The 19,833-nt window shown below is 50.7% G+C and overlaps 1 protein-coding gene across 1 annotated transcript; it reads right to left on the reverse strand.

Moving 5' to 3' along the window:
• Positions 1-1,396: 1,396 nt before the first annotated feature.
• Positions 1,397-19,443, reverse strand: BOD1 (biorientation of chromosomes in cell division 1). Its single transcript, XM_038771690.1, has 4 exons — positions 19,165-19,443; positions 13,343-13,467; positions 4,348-4,547; positions 1,397-2,215 (listed from the first exon to the last, which is right to left on the reverse strand). The coding sequence occupies exons 1-3, from the start codon at positions 19,441-19,443 to the stop codon at positions 4,349-4,351; spliced, it is 603 nt and encodes a 200-aa protein (XP_038627618.1). The 3' UTR covers positions 1,397-2,215; position 4,348.
• Positions 19,444-19,833: the final 390 nt, after the last annotated feature.

A 19,833-nucleotide genomic window follows, 5' to 3' on the forward strand; every position in this document is an offset into this window, starting at 1 on the left:
CTTAGAACAGTGCTTTGCACATAGGAAGCGCTTAACAAAATGCCATCATTATTAAATGTCTTCAAGGGAAGGTATCTTTTGGGAGGGTACTGACCTGTTATTCTCCGTGGCTACTGAGAACTGAATAGGAGGAAATGGGCCTAATCAATCGTATTTATTGAGCGCTTACTGTGCTGAGCACTGTACTAAGCTCTTGGGAAGTACAAGTTGGAAACCGAAGTAGATTTAGGTTGGACTTAGATTGGCGTAGATTTACGTTGGATTTAGGTTGAAGTGACTCTCTAGCCAGCAGGGTTTGATCCCAGATTAACGTCTGTCAGTACCTTCGTGGGGACAATCCCAAACGAAGGCCAGCTAAGGTCCACCTTACCTGTACGTTCACAGATTGTGTCCCCAGGCTGCCCCTTGCTGTTCTCAGGGTCCAGGTTCTTGTCCCGCCAGTGAAAGTCTCCCCCGGTCATCCCACTCTGGAGCTCCCATCGTCTTCCTCCAGCACGACGGCCTTGAGATTTTCTTCCGAGACCCGTCCGGACCCTCCTCTGAGCTTGGCACTTTGAGAGGTTAGCAGCGGCTGGGCCCACCTAACATGCTGATTTCCAGGGTTTTAAACACCCAGAACTGAAAGCCGCTACTACCACCCACCACCTTTAATTCTTCTCGGAGGATGGACTGAGGCTAGATGAGACTTACTGGGAATTGTGTGGTGTCAGGGGGGATTCAAAAAGAAATGGTGCAGCCCCCCGGAGCAGGTCCCTTGGTCTTCACCCTTTTCCTCCATCTCCCGTGAGGTTGGGGCTTAGTGTTGCGGTTTTCCAGACTGCAGACTCTTTGAGGGCAAGGGTGTGCCTTTAATTTCTGTTAGTGCGGTGCAGAGCCTGGGGCTCGTTATGACCGCAACAGCCATCTGCCCTCAGTGGGTGCTCAGGAAGAATTTCATACCCATCACAGTGACAAAATGACAGATGCAGCTCTGCAGGGTGGCCATGGGGGCCCCCCGCCCCTGGAGCTCTGGAGGAACAAAGGGTAACCGTCGGCCTTAGGTTGATTAAGTCATTCACTCTGGAGGCAGAAGGCTGGACCAGATGACCTCCTTGAGGTCCCTTAGCCACAAAACTGCCCAGAAAAAACGCACCCGTGTGACTAACTGTAAGGAGCCTGCCCCAGAGAGAGAGAGAGAGCGAGCAGAGGGCAGCATATGTTTTCTGTCAGGGACTAAAGTCCTATTGACTCTGGGTTAATGGGGGCTGAAACAGCAAGGGAGATTGGGGTAACCTAGCCCAAATGGCATGCGGGCAAGTAATCGGACCCATTCATCCAGTGGGCCCAGGTGGAGCAGTTGGTTTTTGGTGGGGGTGGGGGAGGACAAAAACAAAAACACGACTCTTCACCACGTCAGTTTCCGGTTTTTCAAGTGTTTTACTATGAAATGGAGAAGGACGTTGCCGATGGACCGTACATCCGTTCTCTCCAGCAAATTCCCAGCCCCGGCCGTCCCCGTTCAAAACACTGCCGGGATAAAGTCGGTGAACCTGTCCGAGGACGAAACCCCTGAGCGACTTCCCCCATCCTCCCCCCGACCCGGCAGGCAGACTCGCCCACTCCCCGCCGGCCCCTGCTTTCCAGTTTACTGCGGGCTTCGGCCAGGCCCCTGTTCGCTGGGAAAGCCAAGAAACAGACAAGACAATTCAGAAGCATCTGCTGGGCTACCCTGGCTGCTGCCCTGGCCCGCCAGCTTCGCCCTACCAAGCAGCTCATTTCTAAAGAAGCGTCTCCTTCCCGGATCGACAATTCAGTCATTTACTACTGCCATTAGGGACCCAATCTAGCTAGGCTACTCTTCCTATCACAAAATTACAGATTCTGTCACAATTTTCTGGGGCCCCCTGGTCTTCTATCTAGGTCCCAATCCTCACAAGGCTCAAAGTTCAGCCACCCACACTCCTCTCGCCCCCCCTGCCCACCTCAACCACCACCCCAGAGCCTCCCACGATGGTTCTGGGGGACCTTGCGATGAACCAGAAGGGCACAGTCCCCACCGAGCGGGGTCTTTTTTAACCCAAGTAAGGCAATCTGCCAGGCAGCGGGGCGGAGCCGTCATATTCAATCCCTGACTCTGAGTCTTTGGATATCTTCATTACGAGGCTGCAGTCTTGTGTGTCCGGTGGAATAAACTTGGCCGCTGCCAATTTTCTTCGGCTAGCATACCAGGCGAATTCTGCAAGAAAAAAAAAATAGTCGTCAAAGCCTCTTTGGGACGCTCTGTCTCCCGGAGTAATTCACAGTAAAGGCTGCTGCTGAGAGTGCCGTTCCCCAGCTTCGAAAACCATCTCAAGTGAAACCTCCTTCCAGCACCGTGTCAGTCGATCGCATCTACTGGAGCGATTACCGGCTGCAGGGTACTGTAGTAAGCGCTCGGGAGAGTACAATTTAACAATAAGCAGCTACATTATGGACAAATGGGGATCCCCACAGAGCTGCCCTGTCAGTACCGGGGCTCCTTTCTCCTGGTCTGGTCCCCCCCTCTTGCAGCTGATCCAGGCGATGCCCGCTGGACTGGACAGGCCGCCTCCCATCCCATCATATTCCAAGGAAAATGGCCTAGGAGCTAGTGAAATTTAATGGGCTAAGGCACCGGAGCAAACTGGGGAAGGAAATGTTGAAGAAGGCTTTTAGTACATCAGAATCTTATCAGCGAGAGAAGAAAATGAAGCAAGTGTCCTATTAAAAATCGACTACACTCTTGGTAAAATGCCTGACGGTGGACTTGCTTCAAAGCAGGTATTCATTGGCCTTTGCGATCTTGTCGAGAATTCGTTCCCTAGTGCTCCTACGCTTTCTTTCAGACCCAAACCGTTAAAAAAGGAAAAATCAAGTCACACTGAAGCCGGCCCCCCGTTTTCACCTCCAGCCTCAGAAAAGCTTAATAATAGCGCGAATGAAATAAGACGGCTCTGACAGCCATAAACAGAGCCTCGGGTCCTACTGAAAATAAAATGAATTTTTACTTCAAAGGCATTTAAAAATTCCTACGAGCCGGTCCGCCTTCTACGACTTGGCCTGCAGACTCAATCAGGACATCGTCGCTTGCCAGAGTGGTTCGCGGACTGAAAATTGGGCTTATAATAGAAGCGTCGCTTGGTATGTGAGCGACCAACTCAGATTGGATGTTAAGAAACTGAACCCCTACCAGATAAAGGGTAAGCTGACATTTCGATGTTCAGACAGACTCTGAACCCTGTCAAGGGCATGGCTTCAAATGGGCTGTTCATTTATTTATTTATTTTTAATTAGAGAACACGCCGTTAACTCATTTCCAGGGCAGACACTCCGTCAGCAGTTTCGGCTAGGGGAAAAAAAAAAAAAACGGGCTCTCACTTAAACCCTCCTTGTGTGCAGGAATACTCGGTACAGAAAATAAGACCGAAATCAGTTACTGCCACTCTGGAAGGCCACAGTGTGCTTGCCCCTGGGAATATAGTGGGCAGCCCCACCTGTCCCATCTTAGCAAGGATAAAACAGGGCCAGAGATGAGGGAGGGGGAGAAGGCCAACCACGGCGGACGGCTTCTGGATGGGGAGGTACCGGAAATACTGGACAGAACCCCGCAGCCTAGAAAGACGCAGGCCGAGAAGGGTGACTGAAGTCTACCAAACTCCGAAGGGCACGGACCCGGAATCACTTCTTCCCGATTCCCCAGTCACCGGGTTGAGGAACCCTCCCGGAGGACGCGCCTTTTAGGAGAGCGGATGATAAACCCGTCGGATTTGCTCCCACGGGGCCTTACGCCGGTCTCAAAAGGTCAACAGCCTCGAGACGGATGTTCCGTAGTTTTAATAATAAACGGGAGCTCGCGCAATGGGCTGCCCGTTACTTCTCTCTCTAATCTTGGGCAGAATGTCCCTCGCTGTGGGGGGCAGGCAACCATCACGTGGCACCTCCCGCTGCCCTTTGGTGTCACTTACGGAGTCAGATGCCCGGGCTGGACGGACTGTGGGTCTGACCCGGGACGGCACCGCTCCCGGCCTCGTGTTTTAATGAAGCGGCTATTCGCTTCAGGGTCGGGGGGGGAATGCTCCTGCAGCTCGTTTTCTTCCCTTGGCTTGAGGGGGGGCACTGGAAATCTCAAGTCTTTAGAGATCGGAAGGCATTATTTACTTAAAATAGTCAGTGGGAAATTAAACACATGGAATCCTTTGAAAAACTGCTCTTCTCTGGGCTTCTGCTAGAATAGTCCGTCCCCACCGCGCTAGTCGAGTCAGCTCGGCTGGGGGTGGGGGGCGGAGGGAGGGGGAGGGAAGCCGAAGAGGTCGGGCGGGAGGGAGAACGAACAGCGTGGCGATACCAGACCTTAGGAGGCATCTGGGGAAGGAGCTGGAGGGTCCTGACTTTCAGGCTCTGGGGGTGGAGCGGGCACAACCTCCTCTTTCTTCTGCGCAGCCAGGAACTCATGAATCGCTCGCTCTATCTGGGGCCTGAAGATGTGGTTTAGTTTGGGATCCACCACCTGAGAAATAATCCTGTCCACTCCAGCTTCCAGCATCCCCGACCTTGGGGGCAAACAAGGAGCCATTCAGTTATTCGGTCCCTCGAAGAACCGCCCCGACCCCGCCGCCGCCGCCGCCGCCGCCCGGCCCTGCCAGGGGAATCGCAGAGCCCTTGCATCAGCCCCAAATCGTGCCAACACGGTGACAGCTGCAGGCTCCTTGGTCGCTCCTTCCGGGGGGTTGGGGAGGGAGAGGAGAGACGTAGGGGACGGGTGGTGTCTCTCGCCACATGCGATTTAAGGCCCGTCTCCCTTTGGAAAGCTCCCTCCGATGAATGCGTGCCCTGCTCAGGCTGGTGCCACCCTGCCCGCCCCTCTCCCTGTACAATGGGTGCGTTGGGACCAAGATCCCAAGTTGGGGGATGAGGGTAGGTACGGCCCAAAGGTGGGAGGAGGGGAGATCCTGTGGGTAATGTGGCCCGGGCAACGAATCATTAAGGCCACTGCTTTCTAGCGGCCAAGAACTCTAGTCGGGCCTTGAAGGCGAGCAAGAGGAGAGCAGGGCATCAACGTTCTCCGCATCCGGAGGGTGTCAGGGTGAATCACCCGAAATTGTGTTTTTGGGGAGCCACCCCCCAGGTGGAAGATGCTGAATCTCGGGGCAGGGGGGTGCTCACAGGGAAGGAGGCGCAGGGAAGACTTTTTATTTTTATAGTATTTTAAGGCGCTTATTATGTGTGGCCCACTGTTGGGTCGGGACTGTCTCTATATGTTGCCAACTTGTACTTCCCAAGCGCTTAGTACGGTGCTCTGCACACAGTAAGCGCTCAATAAATACGATTGATGATGATGATGTGGCAAACGCTGCTCTCAGCGCTGGGGTAGGTACCGGTTAATTAGGTCGGGCTGGGTCCGCGTCCCACGTGGGGCTCACGGGCACTCAAACCCCATTTTTACACTTGAGGAAACGGAGGCACGGAGAAGCGAAGCGCCTTGTCTACGGCCACGCTGCTTCTCTGGATTCTACTTGGGAAGGCCGAAGGAGATCGAGGGGAGGGTCCTGAAAGCAGAGTAACTGAGACAGGCAGTGTCGTCTAGTGTTGAAGAGGTGGCCATTCTGCCAAGGAGCTTTGGGGGGAAGGTGAGGGAGGGAAAAGGGGGCAGCCACCCTCTGATTCTCACTAATTCTCCCTCATGTTTCCGAGCATTTCTCCAACACGGGCCGTCCCCCTGGGTCTCCTTTTAACCGTCCTGTCCGAGGCCGTCCTGGAAAATGCTTTTACGCGGGTCCCACGACCACAGACGAGCTGACGTTGATTCTCGAGTGCGGGGAAATAATCACAATCCAACCTGGGGTGGCCTTCTGGCCACCGTGCTCTTAAGGAGCACCTCAGAGGTGAGACCCTCCCAGCCCTACTGCACTTGTGTCCATAGCGGGTTTTTTTTTTTTTTTAATACTCACGTCCGTCTCCTCACCTCTAGACTGTAAGCTCATTGTGGGAAGGGAATTTGTCTGTTTATTGTAATGTACTCTCCCGAGTGCTTAGTACAGTGCTCGGCACACGGTAAGCACTCAATAAATACGACAATAGAATGAATGACCCAACTCCCACAGGTGTATTCTCTCCCAGCGCTTAGTACAGTTTTCGGCCCCCAGTGAGTGCTTAATAAATGCTATTACCACTGCTGCCGCTACTGTCATTATCTCTACTCCTCCTCCAAAGCCTTACTGACGGCCCATCTCCTCCAAGAAGCCTTCCCTAAGCCCTCCTCTCCTCCCGCTCCCTTCTGTACCGCTCTTACTTGCTCCTTCATTCATTCAATCGTATTTATTAAGCGCTTACTGTGTGCAGAGCACTGTACTAAACGCTTGGGAAGCACAAGTTGGCAACATATAGAGACGGTCCCTACCCAACAGCGGGCTCACCCATTCTCCCTCCCATCCCCACAACACATATGTATATATCTGTAATTTATCTAGTTTTATCTATTTAAAGTCTGTCTCCCCCTCTAATAATAGTAAGTACGATGGCATTTGTTAAGCACTTACTACATGCCAAGCACTGTTCTAAGCGCTGGGGTAGATACAAGGTAAGCGGGTTGTCCCACGTGGGGCTCACAGTCTTAACCCCCATTTTACAGACGAGGGAACTGAGGCTCAGAGAAGTGACTTGCCCAAGGTCACACAGCCGACACTTGGCAGAGCCGGGATTAGAACCCACGACCTCCTTCCCTTCCCCACAGCACCTGTATATATGTTTGTACATATTTATTACTCTATTTTACTTGTATATATCTTCTATTTATTTTGTTAATGTTTGGTTTTGTTCTCCGTCTCCCCCTTCTAGAGTGTGAGCCCACTGTTGGGTAGGGACCGTCTCTATATGTTGCCAACTTGTACTTCCCAAGCGCTTAGTACAGTGCTCTGCACACAGTAAGCGCTCAATAAATACGATTGATTGATTGATTGACTCCCAAGCCCAGCCTCTTCCCACTGAGCCACGCTGCTTCTCTAAACTGTGAGCTTGCCTCTAGGCTGTGAGCTTGCTGTGGGCAGAAATGGGCCTGTTTTGTTGTTATGCTGCCCTCTCCCAAATGCTCAGCAGAGTGCTTTGCACATAGTAAGCGCTCGATATATACGATCACTGAATGAATCAATCAATAGTATTTATTGAGCGCTTACTGTGTGCAGAGCACTGTACTAAGCACTTGGGAAGTACAAGTTGGCAACATCTAGAGACAGTCCCTACCCAACAGTGGGCTCACAGTCTAAAAGGGGGAGACAGAGAACGAAACCAAACATACTAACAAAATAAAATAAATAGAATAGTAAATATGTACAAGTAAAATAGAGTAATAAATCTTTACAAACATATATACAGGTGCTATGGGGAGGGGAAGGAGGTAGGGCGGGGGGGATTTGCTATGTGTAAAGCACTGTTCTAAGCGCTGGGGAGGATACAAGATAATCAGGTTGTCCCATGTGGGGCAAGCAAAATAAATAAATAAATAACTAGAGTAATAAATATGTACAAACATATATACATCATCATCATCATCATCATCAATCGTATTTATTGAGCGCTTACTATGTGCAGAGCACTGTACTAAGCGCTTGGGAAGTACAAATTGGCAACATATAGAGACAGTCCCTACCAAACAGTGGGCTCACAGTCTAAAAGGGGGAGACAGAGAACAAAACCAAACATACTAACAAAATAAAATAGAATAGATATGCACGAAAAAAATAGAGTAATAAATATGTACAAACATATATACATATAAACAGGTGCTGTGGGGAAGGGAAGGAGGTAAGATGAGGGGGATGGAGAGGGGGACAAGGGGGAGAGGAAGGAAGGGGCTCAGTCTGGGAAGGCCTCCTGGAGGAGGTGAGCTCTCAGTAGGGCCTTGAAAGGAGGAAGAGAGCGAGCTTGGCAGATGGGCAGAGGGAGGGCATTCCAGGCCCGGGGGAGGACGTGGGCCGGGGGTCGATGGCGGGACAGGCGAGAACGAGGTACGGTGAGGAGATTAGCGGTGGAGGAGCGGAGGGTGCGGGCTGGGCTGGAGAAGGAGACAAGGGAGGGGAGGTAGGAGGGGGCGAGGGGATGGACAGCCTTGAAGCCCAGGGTGAGGAGTTTCTGCCTGATGCGCAGATTGAGTGGTTTCCTGAGGGAGATGCTGCCCAGACTCAAGAACCCCAAATAGGGGGCAACGGCTGCCCCCCCCCCCCCCCGACCTCCCTCTCCCCAGGGTCCCAGGCAGGCCTGTGGCTAGCAGGGGGGGAGAGTGGGCTTCCAGCGGGCAGGGGATGACTGGCTACATGTCGCCCTCTGCTGGCCAAACCCCCTCACTGCAGAGTGCCCTGCTCTACCTGGGCACGGGGGGGCCTCTTGCTCCCGTATTCATTCATCCACTCATTCCACCCATTATTCAATGAATGAATGAATACGGGAGCAAGAGGCCCATTGAGGCCCGTACTTACTGAGCACTTATTGAGCACCCACGTCATCCCCCTGGCCTGGAATGCCCTCCCTCCCCAAAGCAGCGTGGCTCAGTGGGAAAAGCCTGGGCTTTGGAGTCAGAGGTCATGGGTTAGAATCCCAGCTCCGCCAATTGTCAGCTGTGTGACTTTGGGCAAGTCACTTCACTTCCCTGTGCCTCAGTTACCTCATCTGTAAAATGGGGATTAAGACTGTGAGCCCCACATGGGACAACCTGATCAGCTTGTTACCTCCCCAGCGCTTACAACAGTGCTTTGCACATAGTAAGCGCTTAATAAATGCCATTATTATTATTATTATCCAGAGAAGCAGCATGGCTCAGTGGAAAGAGCCCAGGCTTTGGAGTCAGAGGTCGTGGGTTCAAATGCCGCCAACTGTCAGCTGTGTGACTTTGGGCAAGTCACTTCATTTCTCTGGGCCTCAGTTCCCTCATCTGGAAAATGGGGATGAAGACTGTGAGCCCCCCATGGGACAACCTGAGCACCTTGTAACCCCCCAGCGCTTAGAACAGTGCTCTGCACATAGTAAGCACTTAATAAATGCTATATTATTATTATTATTATCCACCAAGCTAGGTCTCTTCCTCCCTTCAAGGCCCTACTGAGAGCTCACCTCCTCCAGGAGGCCTTCCCAGACTGAGCCCCCTGCTTCCTCTCCCCTTCCTCCCCCTCTCCCCTCCGCCTTACCTCCTTCCCTTCTCCACAGCACCTGTATATACGTATACATGTTTGTACAGATTTATTACTCTTTATTTATTTATTTTACTTGTACATATCTAGTCTATTTATTTTATTTTGTTAATATGTTTGGTTTTGTTCTCTGTCCCCCCCCCCAGACTGTGAGCCCACTGTTCGGTAGGGACTGTCTCTAGATGTTGCCAATTTGTACTTCCCAAGCGCTTAGTACAGTGCTCTGCACACAGTAAGCGCTCAATAAATACAATTGATTGATCGATGCCTTCCCAGACTGAGCCCCCTCCTTCCTCTCCCCCTCCTCTCCCTCTCCATCCCCCCAACCTTACCTCCTTCCCTCCCCACAGCACCTGTATATATATATAGATATATATATGTTTGTACATATTTATTACTCTATTTTACTTGTACATATCTATTCTATTTATTTTATTTTGTTAACATGTTTGGTTTTGTTCTCTGTCTCCCCCTTCTAGACTGTGAGCCCACTGTTGGGTAGGGGCCGTCTCTAGATGTTGCCAACTTGTACTTCCCAAGCGCTTAGTCCAGTGCTCTGCACACAGTAAGCGCTCAATAAATACGATTGATTGATTGATTGATTACTGTCTGCAGAGCACTGTACTTCTCCCAAGTTGACACAGCCGAAAGTCCCAGGATGGCCGAATTTCTTCAACTCCCTCCGCTTCCCTTCTGTGTTTCCCTTGCCCATTTCGCCTCTGACCTTGCCGCCCTTTTCCTCCCTTCTCCAAACTTGTTCTCTTTTCCTTCTCCTCTCTCCATCCTTTAATTTTCTCATCTGCCTTGTCCCCACTTGCCTTCTTATAATAATGGTCATGATAATAGTCATAATAACTGTGGATCTGTTAAGTGCTTACTATGTGTCAAGCACTGTACTGAGCTCCGAAGTAGAGACGAGCGAATCACATCCCACACTGGGGTTCACGGTCTAAGTAGGAGGGAAAACAAGAACCGATCAAATCCCCGATTGGCATATGAGGGAACTGAGAAGTTAAGTGACTTGTCCAAGGTCACACAGTAGGGAAGTGGTGGAGCTGGCATTAGTAGTCAGGTCCTGACTCCCAGGGCCGCAGTCTTCTCACTAAGCCACTCTCTTTCCTCTCCCCTTCTATCCACTAGTTCTCCCCCAGCCCTGCCAACTTTCCACAGAATCTGGGATCCCAAGAGATAATAATAATGATAATAATAATAATAATAATGGCATTTATTAAGCGCTTACTATGTGCAAAGCGCTGGGGAGGCTACAAGGTGATCAGGTTGTCCCACAGGGGGCTCACAGTCTTCATCCCCATTTTACAGATGTGAGAACTGAGGCACAGAGAAGTGAAGTGACTTGCCCAAAGTCATACAGCTGACAATCGGCGGAGCCGGGATTTGAACCCATGACCTCTGTCTCCAAAGCCCGAGCTCTTTCCACTGAGCCACGCTGCTTCTCTTCTATCCACTAGTGTGTGTAATAATAATAATAATAATGATGCCATTTTTTAAGCGCTTACTATGTGCAAAGCACTGTTCTAAGCGCTGGGGAGGTTACAAGGTGATCAGGTTGTCCCTCGGGGGGCTCAAAGTCTTAATCCCCATTTTCCAGATGAGGGAACTGAGGCCCAGAGAAGTGAAGTGACTTGCCCAAAGTCACACAGCTGACAATCGGCGGAGCCGGGATTTGAACCCACGGCCTCTGACTCCAAAGCCCGGGCTCTTTCCACTGAGCCGCGAATAATAATACTCCATTATTATTATTTCTCCTAGCCTTCGCCCTAAGGGACGTGGACACAATTTCTCCTGGCTCACGTCCACCTATCCGTTTGGCCCCGCTGGAAAAATCCAAAGGACGGCCTACCCTGTAAACTCAGCGCTTAGAACAGTGCTTTGCACATAGTAAGCGCTTAATAAATGCCATTATTATTATTATTATTATTACTGAGGGAACAGCCTCATTTACCTCATCCATCAAATGAGGACTGAAACTGTGAGCCCCACGTGGGACGGGGGCTGTGTCCAAACCAATTTGTTGTATCCACCCCAGTGCTTGGCACATGGTAAGTGCTTAACAAATACCACGATTATTATTATGACCAACTCTGTTGTATTGTGCTCTCCCAAGCGCTTAACACAGTGCTCCGCACACAGTAAGTGCTCAGTAAATACCATTGCTTGCCTGATTGATTCCCCTGGGCAATCTTTCTTGGAGAAAGGGCTGCAAGGTGATGAGGTGATTCACAGCTCCATCTCCTCTTGGGAAGAGGCCTTTCCTCATCAGCAGTGGCATTCGAGCTTAATTTTGCAGTCACACGAGGAGGCCCTTCTCATTCGCCCGGAGGCCGAAGGGGATACCCGTAGGTACTGCGCTACCCCAAGAATCAGTCTATGCAACTACTTGGCCCCCATTTTTCCTGCTACTTTACAACTTTGGTCTATGAAGGCCACCTAAATATTTGGAAAATGGAAGAACCCCCTTCCCACCCCATCCCTTATCCAGCGCCCCACTCAACAACGGCTTCCACACTCGAAGAGGGCCCAGTGATGCCCACTGGAAAGACCTTCCAGAGATACTGACCCACTCCCTTGCCGATCAGCTCACGCCACATCAGTTATTTACTGAGTGCCTACCGTGAGCAGAGCACTATACTGAGCGCTTGGGAGAGTACAATATAACAGACCTGTTCCCTGCCCACAGGAACTTACAATCAAGGCGTGGGGGGGGGGGGGGGGGGATGAACATGGGCACAGTGGGTCAAGGGGCAAGAAATGGTCTTGAATTATTCTCTCGCCAATAGATTCATTCATTCATATTTATTGAGCACTTACTGTGTGCACAGCACTGTACTAAGCGCTTGGGAAGTACAAGTTGGCAACATATAGAGACAGTCCCTACCCAACAGTGGGCTCACAGTCAATCAATCTATCAATCGTATTTATTGAGCACTTACTGTGTGCAGAGCACTGTACTAAGCGCTTGGGAAGTACAAGTTGGCAACATAGAGAGATGGTCCCTACCCAACAGTGGGCTCACAGTCTAGAAGGGGGAGACACGCTGACCCTCAGCAGTGTCATTTTTTTTTTTAATGGCATTTATTAAGTGCTTACTATGTGCACAGCACTGTTCTAAGCGCCGGGGAGTTTACAAGGCGATCAGGTTGTCCCACGGGGGGGCTCACAGTCTTAACCTCCATTTTACAGATGAGGTAACTGAGGCACAGAGAAGTAACTTGCCCAAAGTCACACAGCTGACACTTGGCGGAGGCAGGATTTGAACCCACGACCTCTGACTCCAAAGCCCGGGCTCTTGCCACTGAGCCACGCTGCTTCCAACAGGAAAGGCAACCCTGCCAGTTCACACCCATTCACGCGGTCCAATGTCACTCATACACTAATTCTACTGAAATACAAAATACTAAAAGTCAACCCTGGAGTTGAATTTGGTAGACCGATCGAACAGAAAATTTGCCATCTGAACTCTAGGGAGCTAGTAGAGCTGTTTTAGTCCAATCAGTAGAAATATAACAGCGAGACACCCGGCTCCTTCCCTCCAAAGAGTTTGCGGTTATTTGGGGGTTATCTTTTCTAGCTTCAGAATTTTCTAGGGAAGAAACGGGTCCACACAAGGATTACTCTCCTGCTCTTGCCCTCTCAGAAAAGGACCCGATGAATGAAAGACGGACAAACGGACAGGGGGCCTTGTACTTTTCACCATTATCCATCTTTCTCTGTCTGTCAGAGGTCAGGGGAATAGGCTTTCTGAAAATTGTCGCTTTGTGTGGATGCCTCAAGGACCGTGACAGAGCTGGCTTTTTGTACGTGTTCCTTTCTACTCTTAGGGATGTCTTGAGGTTTCCAGCTCTGACTGGTCGCTAGTAAGGAGCCTTGTTGAGGTGGCAAGCAAAGGCTGGGTACCAAAGGTTCCGTGTCCCACCGTCCTGCTGAAATAATTAGCGAATGTGGGGTGTATCGGGATCGACATTCCTAAACGTTCACGGAACCGCCAGCCAGTTGGGGCTCGGCAACACACGCGAGATTGTGCGGATTTCGGCCCCGCCGTGACGGCAACGAGGCACGCGACCCAACAGGCGGGCTGCCTCCGTTGGCTCTCCTGCCTTCAGGAAATAAAATATGATTGACTGATTGATTGATTCAGGGGCCCTACTTACTGAACCACACTGTGCCTCAGCCCGTTTCTCAGCTGGTTTTTGTTCATCGTTGGGTTCCACTCCTGTTTATCCAGGTGGGTTGACACAAAGTTGTCCACTTTCTGTCTCAGGTTTTGGTAAGCTGGCTGAAATGGTGAGAGAGGAAAAAAAAAAGGAGGGAAGTTGTAGGAAAATATTTCTCCATCCTAAGTTTGCCCTTCCCTCCACTACTACACATCTGCCTGGGCCTGTGTCAGAAATGTAGAGATACAACCAATATACCATGCTGTGGGAAGGACACAGCCCAACATTACACCTTTGACGCTCAGATATTTGCTTTTCTAATCACTGAAGTTTCATTACTGACCCAGGAAAACTCCATCTTTGCAGCTCAAGATAGTTCACATCTCCTTTAGACTTCTACTCTAAAATGGTGCATGCAAACCACATAAAAGCCGAGTGAGTGGGTGGAAAAGTGGCCGAGGCGCTTTTTGGGCCCTGAACTAAATGGTCACCTCTCGGGAAAGAAGTCTTGGGAACTTTTGCCAACTGGTCCTTCATATCGTCAGCCTAATCAGTGATATTTGAGCGTTTAGTGAGTGCACTGTACGTACCAAGCGCTTGGGAGAGTACCTGCTCCATGCCCACAGGGAGTTTACCGTCTAGAGGGAGAGGCAGATGTGAAAAGAAATTACGGATAAGGGAAGAGGTAGAGGACAAGCAGTAGAGAAGCAGCACGGCTTACTGGAAAAAGCACAGGCTTGGGAGTCGGATGACACGGGTTCTAATCCCAGCTCCGCCACTTATCTGCTGTGTGACCTCGGGCAAGTTGCTTAACTTCTCTGGGTCTCAGTGACCTCATCTGTAAAATGGGGATTAAAAGTGTGAGCCCCACATGGGACAACCTGATTACCCTGTATCTACCCCAGTGCTTAGAACAGTGCTTGGCATGTAGTAAGCGCTTAACAAATACCATAATTACTATTATTAATAACTACTTATTAAGGGATTACTGGGTGCACAGCACTGTAGAGCGCTTTATAGGGATAGGCACACAAGTGTTGTGCGGCTGGGGTGAATATCAAAGTGCTGAAGAGGGGGAAGGTGGGGAAGTGAGGGGTTAGCCAGGGTAGACCTCTTAGAGGAGTTATCAATCAATGGTGTTTGAGTGCTTACTGTGTGCAGAGCACTGTATTAAGCGCTTGGGAGAGTACGATCTAAGAGTTGGTAGAGACGATCCCTGCCCACAACAAGCTTACACTCTAGAGGAGAAGCATGTATATGATTTTAGTAGGGCTCTGAAGATGGAGGGGGAGGGAGGTCCAGGCCACAGCCTAATAATAATAATAATTATAGCATTTATTAAGCGCTTACTATGTGCAAAGCACTGTTCTAAGCGCTGGGGCTGTTACAAGGTGATCAGGTTGTCCCACAGGGGGCTCACAGTCTTCATCCCCATTTTAGAGATGAGGTCCCTGAGGCGTGACATTAGCCCAAAACACCAAACGCTAGGCATCGTCAGGATCGAAAACAAAGCAAAAATGCATCATTCTGTCACTATGCAAAACCTGGAACATTTTCCTGTGCAGTTGTGGACACGGCATCTTAGGGCAGACAGAACTGGGCTGGAGAAGGAACAGAGACAGTCAAGGAAAATAGGGGAAAATGGGGCTTGGGGAAAATGGACGGACTGAAAAGATGACGGTTTTCCATCGTAACTGAAAGAGGCAGGCTGAGGAAGGGTATGACTGAACTGTAGATGTTCTACAACATCTAGAAGGGAGTGGATGGGGGAAAGACCCAAACTTGTTGAGGACCCATTCCCACCCTGCCAGGACAAAAAGGGACACCAACTGAAGCCTGAGGATGAGAAATTCCCAACAGAGGGAAACGTTTCACACAGGGAATACCACAAAATGCCAGTAGAGTCAGGAGGGTTTGGACCAAGCAGTCCAGAATAGGTCACTAGAAGGAAAATAATAATAATGATGGCATTTATTAAGTGCTTACTATGTGCAAAGCACTGTTCTAAGTGTTGGGGGGGGTTACAAGGTGATCAGGTTGTCCCATGGGGGGCTCACAGTCTTCATCCCCATTTTACAGATGAGGGGACCGAGGCCCAGAGAAGTGAAGTGACTTGCCCAAAGTCACATAGCTGACGAGTGGCGGAGCTGGGATTTGAACCCATGACCTCTGACTCCAAAGCCCGGGCTCTTTCCACGGAGCCAGGCTGCTTCTCTAAAATGAAAGGTGCTGGATGTCCAGCCCCATCAATGGTATTTACTGAGCACGTACTCTGGGTAGAGCACTCTACTCCAGTGCTTAGCACAATGCATGGTACATAGTAAGCGCTAAACAAATGCCATAATTATTATTACTAGGCCCCGACCCCGAGAACAGATGCTCGGAGGAGTCTCCAAAATGCTCTGATGCCATAGTTGGACAAGGAATTGTGGCCTGGTTGGCCCAGTCACAGTCTAAGTTGCCTAAGACCTCCATAAGCCGGGCAGTTTCCCAGAGACATACCCAGTGGAGTAGAACATCTAGGTGAAGAGTGGCACGATTGAAATACGTGGTCTCAACGGGATCAGGAGCAGATAAGTGAGAATTGGGTGTTTTGTTTTTTTAAAAAACAAACAAACCACAGGGTGAAGCCTGAACCAATCAATGGTATTTACTGAGCGCTTGCTATGTGCAGAGCACGTACTAAGCGCTTGGAACGGTACGATATAGTGGAGTTAGGCATGTTCCCTGCCCACATCGAGCTTACCACCATGGGGCCTACACAACCGGTGCAGCTTAGTTTAGAGGTCAGATCTAAACTTGGGAGGGGAGGGGGAAGGGGAAGGAGGAGACGGGAAAGGGGGAGGAGGAGGAGGAAAGGAGGAGGAGGAAAGGAGGAGGAGAGGAGGAGGAGGAGGAAAGGAGGAGGAGGAAAGGAGGAGGAGAGGAGGGGGAGAGGAGGAGGGGGAGGAGAGGAGGAGGAGAGGAGGAGGAGAGGAGGAGGAGGAGAGGAGGAGGAGGAGAGGAGGAGGAGGAGGAGGAGGAGGAGAGGAGGAGGAGGAGAGGAGGAGGAGGAGGGGGAGGAGAGGAGGAGGGGGAGAGGAGGGGGAGGAGAGGAGGAGGAGGAGAGGAGGAGGGGGAGGAAAGGAGGAGGAGGAGAGGAGGGAGAGGAGGGGGAGGAGGGGGGAGGGGGAGAGGAGTGGGGAGAGGAGGGGGGAGAGGAGGAGGGGGAGGAAAAGGAAAGGAGGGGGGAAGAGAAGGAGCGGGGGGAGAGGAGGAGGGGGGGAGAGGAGGAGGGGGAGAGGAGGAGGAGGGGGGAGAGGAGGAGGGGGGAGAGGAGAAGAGGGAAGGAAAAGGAAAGGAGGGGGGAAGAGAAGGAGCGGGGAAGAGAAGAAGGGGGGAAGAGAAGGAGGGGGAAGAGACGGAGGGGGGAAGGAGAGGAGGAGGAAGGGGGAGGGAAAGGAGGAGTGAGAGGGAGAAAGGAAAGGAGGAGGGGGAAAGAAGAAGAGGGGAAAACAGGGGAAAAGAGAAGGAGAGGGGGAATCAATCAATCGTATTTATTGAGCACTTACTGTGTTCAGAGCCCTGTACTAAGCGCTTGGGAAGTCCAAGTTGGCAACATGTAGAGACAGTCCCTACCCAACAGTGGGCTCACAGTCTAGAAGACTAGAAGGAGAAGAAAAGAAAGGGAGAGGAAGAGGGGAGGGGGAGAAGGGAGAAAAGGCAAAAGCGGGAGGAGGATGGGGATGTATATATGTCACCTGTACATATGTTTGTGCATCTTTATTACTCTATTTATTTATTTTACTTGTACATAGCTATTCTATTTATTTTATTTTGTTAGTATGTTTTGTTTTGTTCTCTGTCTCCCCCTTTTAGACTGTGAGCCCACCGTTGGGTAGGGACCGGCTCTAGACGTTGCCAACTTGTCCTTCCCAAGCGCTTAGTCTGGTGCTCCGCATACAGGAAGCGCTCAATACATACGATTGATTGATTGATTGATTGCAGAGCCCTGTACTGAGTGCTTGGGAAGTCCAAGTTGGCAACATCTAGAGACAGTCCCTACCCAACAGCGGGCTCACAGACTAGAAGACTACGAGGAGAAGAAAGGAAAGGGTGAGGGAGAGGAACATGGGAGGAGGGAGAAGGGGCAAAAGCGGGAGGAGGATGGGGATGTATATACATCACGTGTATAAATGTTTGTACATATTTATTACTCTATTTTACTTGTACATATCTATTCTACTTATTTTATTTTGTTAGTATGTTTGGTTTTGTTCTCTGTCTCCCCCTTTTAGACTGTGAGCCCACTGCTGGGTGGGGACCGTCTCTAGATGTTGCCAACTTGTCCTTCCCAAGCGCTTAGTCCAGTGCTCCGCACACAGTAAGCGCTCAATACGATTGATTGATTGATTGTTGGGTAGAGACCGTCTCTAGGTGTTGCCAACTTGTCCTTCCCAAGCACTTAGTCCGGTGCTCCGCACACAGTAAGCACTCAATACATACGATTGATTGATTGTTGGGTAGAGACCATCTCTATGTGTTACCAACTTGGACTTCCCAAGTGCTTAGTCCGGTGCTCTGCACACAGTAAGCGCTCCATACATACGATTGATTGATTGATTGTTGGGTAGGGACCATCTCTAGGTGTTGCCAACTTGTCCTTCCCAAGCGCTTAGTCCAGTGCTCCGCACACAGTAAGCGCTCAATAAATACGATTGATTGACTGATTGACTGTTGGGTAGGGACCGTCTCTATGTTGCCAACTTGTCCTTCCCAAGCGCTTAGTCCGGTGCTCCGCACACAGTAAGCACTCAATAAATACGATTGATTGATTGTTGGGTAGAGACCGTCTCTAGGTGTTGCTAACTTGTCCTTCCCAAGCGCTTAGTCCGGTGCTCCGCACACAGGAAGCGCTCAATAAATCCGATTGAATGAATGAATACGATTGGACTGTACCTGTATATACGTATATATGTTTGTACATATTTTTTACTCATTTATTTATTTATTTTATTTGCGCATATCTATTCTATTTATTTTATTAGTATGTTTGGTTTTGTTCTCTGTCTCCCCCTTTTAGACTGTGCGCCCACTGTTGGGTAGGGACTGTCTCTATAGGTTGCCAATCTGTACTTCCCAAGCGCTTAGTCCAGTGCTCTGCACATAGTAAGTGCTCAATAAATACGATTGATGATGATGATGATGATGACTGAGAGCTCACCTCCTCCAGGAGGCCTTCCCACACTGAGCCCCTTCCTTCCTCTCCCCCTCGTCCCCCTCTCCATCCCGCCCATCTTCCCTCCTTCCCTTCCCCACAGCACCTGTATATATGGATATATGTTCGTACATATTTATTACTCTATTTTATTTTGTTAGTATGTTTGGTTTTGTTCTCTGTCTCCCCCTTCTAGACTGTGAGCCCACTGTTGGGTAGGGACTGTCTCTAGATGTTGCCAACTTGTACTTCCCAAGCGCTTAGTACAGTGCTCTGCACATAGTAAGCGCTCAATAAATATGATTGATTGATTGATGATTGATTGATTGATTGACCTGTATATATGTATATATGTTTGTACATATTTTTTTACTCTATTTATTTATTTAATTTATTTCTACATATCTATTCTATTTTATTTTGTTAGTATGTTCGGTTTTGTTCTCTGTCTCCCCCTTCTAGACTGTGAGCCCACTGTTGGGTAGGGACTGTCTCTAGATGTTGCCAACTTGTACTTCCCAAGCGCTTAGCACAGTGCTCTGCACACAGTAAGCGCTCAATAAATACGATTGATTGATTGATTGATGATTGATTGATTGATTGAGGAGGCCCCGCTCGTTACCTTGGTGTCGACGTCGGCCAGGCAGTCCCGCCGGAAGCCGTCGAACAGGCCTCGGCTCTTCAGCCGCTCCACGATGAGGGCGATCAGCTGCGCGTCTCCGGGGGGCAGCGACGCCGGGTTGGGGGGGCCCCCGGCGGGACCCCCGCCGCCCCCCGCCGCCCCGGCGGGTCCCGAGGCCCCCGAGGCCCCCGCGGCCCCCGCGGACGGGGCCGGACCGCCGTTACCGCCGCCATTACCGCCTCCACAGCCTCCTCCTCCTCCTCCGCCGCCGTCCGCCATGGCCGGCCGGCCTCCACCCACAGGCCCTCGCGCGCCGCCGCCCCGCGCGCCACGCCGCGCTTTGCATGCTGGGGGCGGGAGTCCTCCCCTCCCGGACCCCCCGCTTTAAGGGCGCGGCGCCGGCGGCCCGCCCGAACTACAACTCCCGGCAGGCATTGCGGGCAAGGAGGAATGGCGGCGGCGGTTGGGGGGGGCGCCCAGAGAAAGGCAGCCTGGGAGTTGTAGTTCAAGCGTCGGGCTGCGCCGTGGCCCCCCTCACGTTGCCAACTCTGTGCTGTTCGCGCAGTCGTATTTATTGAGCGCTTACTGTGTGCGGAGCACTGTACTAAGCGCTTGGGAATGATAATAACAATCTATAATATTATATATTATATTATAATATAATGTATT

Source organism: Tachyglossus aculeatus, chromosome X1 (assembly GCF_015852505.1).
Source record: "Tachyglossus aculeatus isolate mTacAcu1 chromosome X1, mTacAcu1.pri, whole genome shotgun sequence".
In the NCBI taxonomy this organism is placed as follows: Eukaryota; Metazoa; Chordata; class Mammalia; order Monotremata; family Tachyglossidae; genus Tachyglossus; species Tachyglossus aculeatus.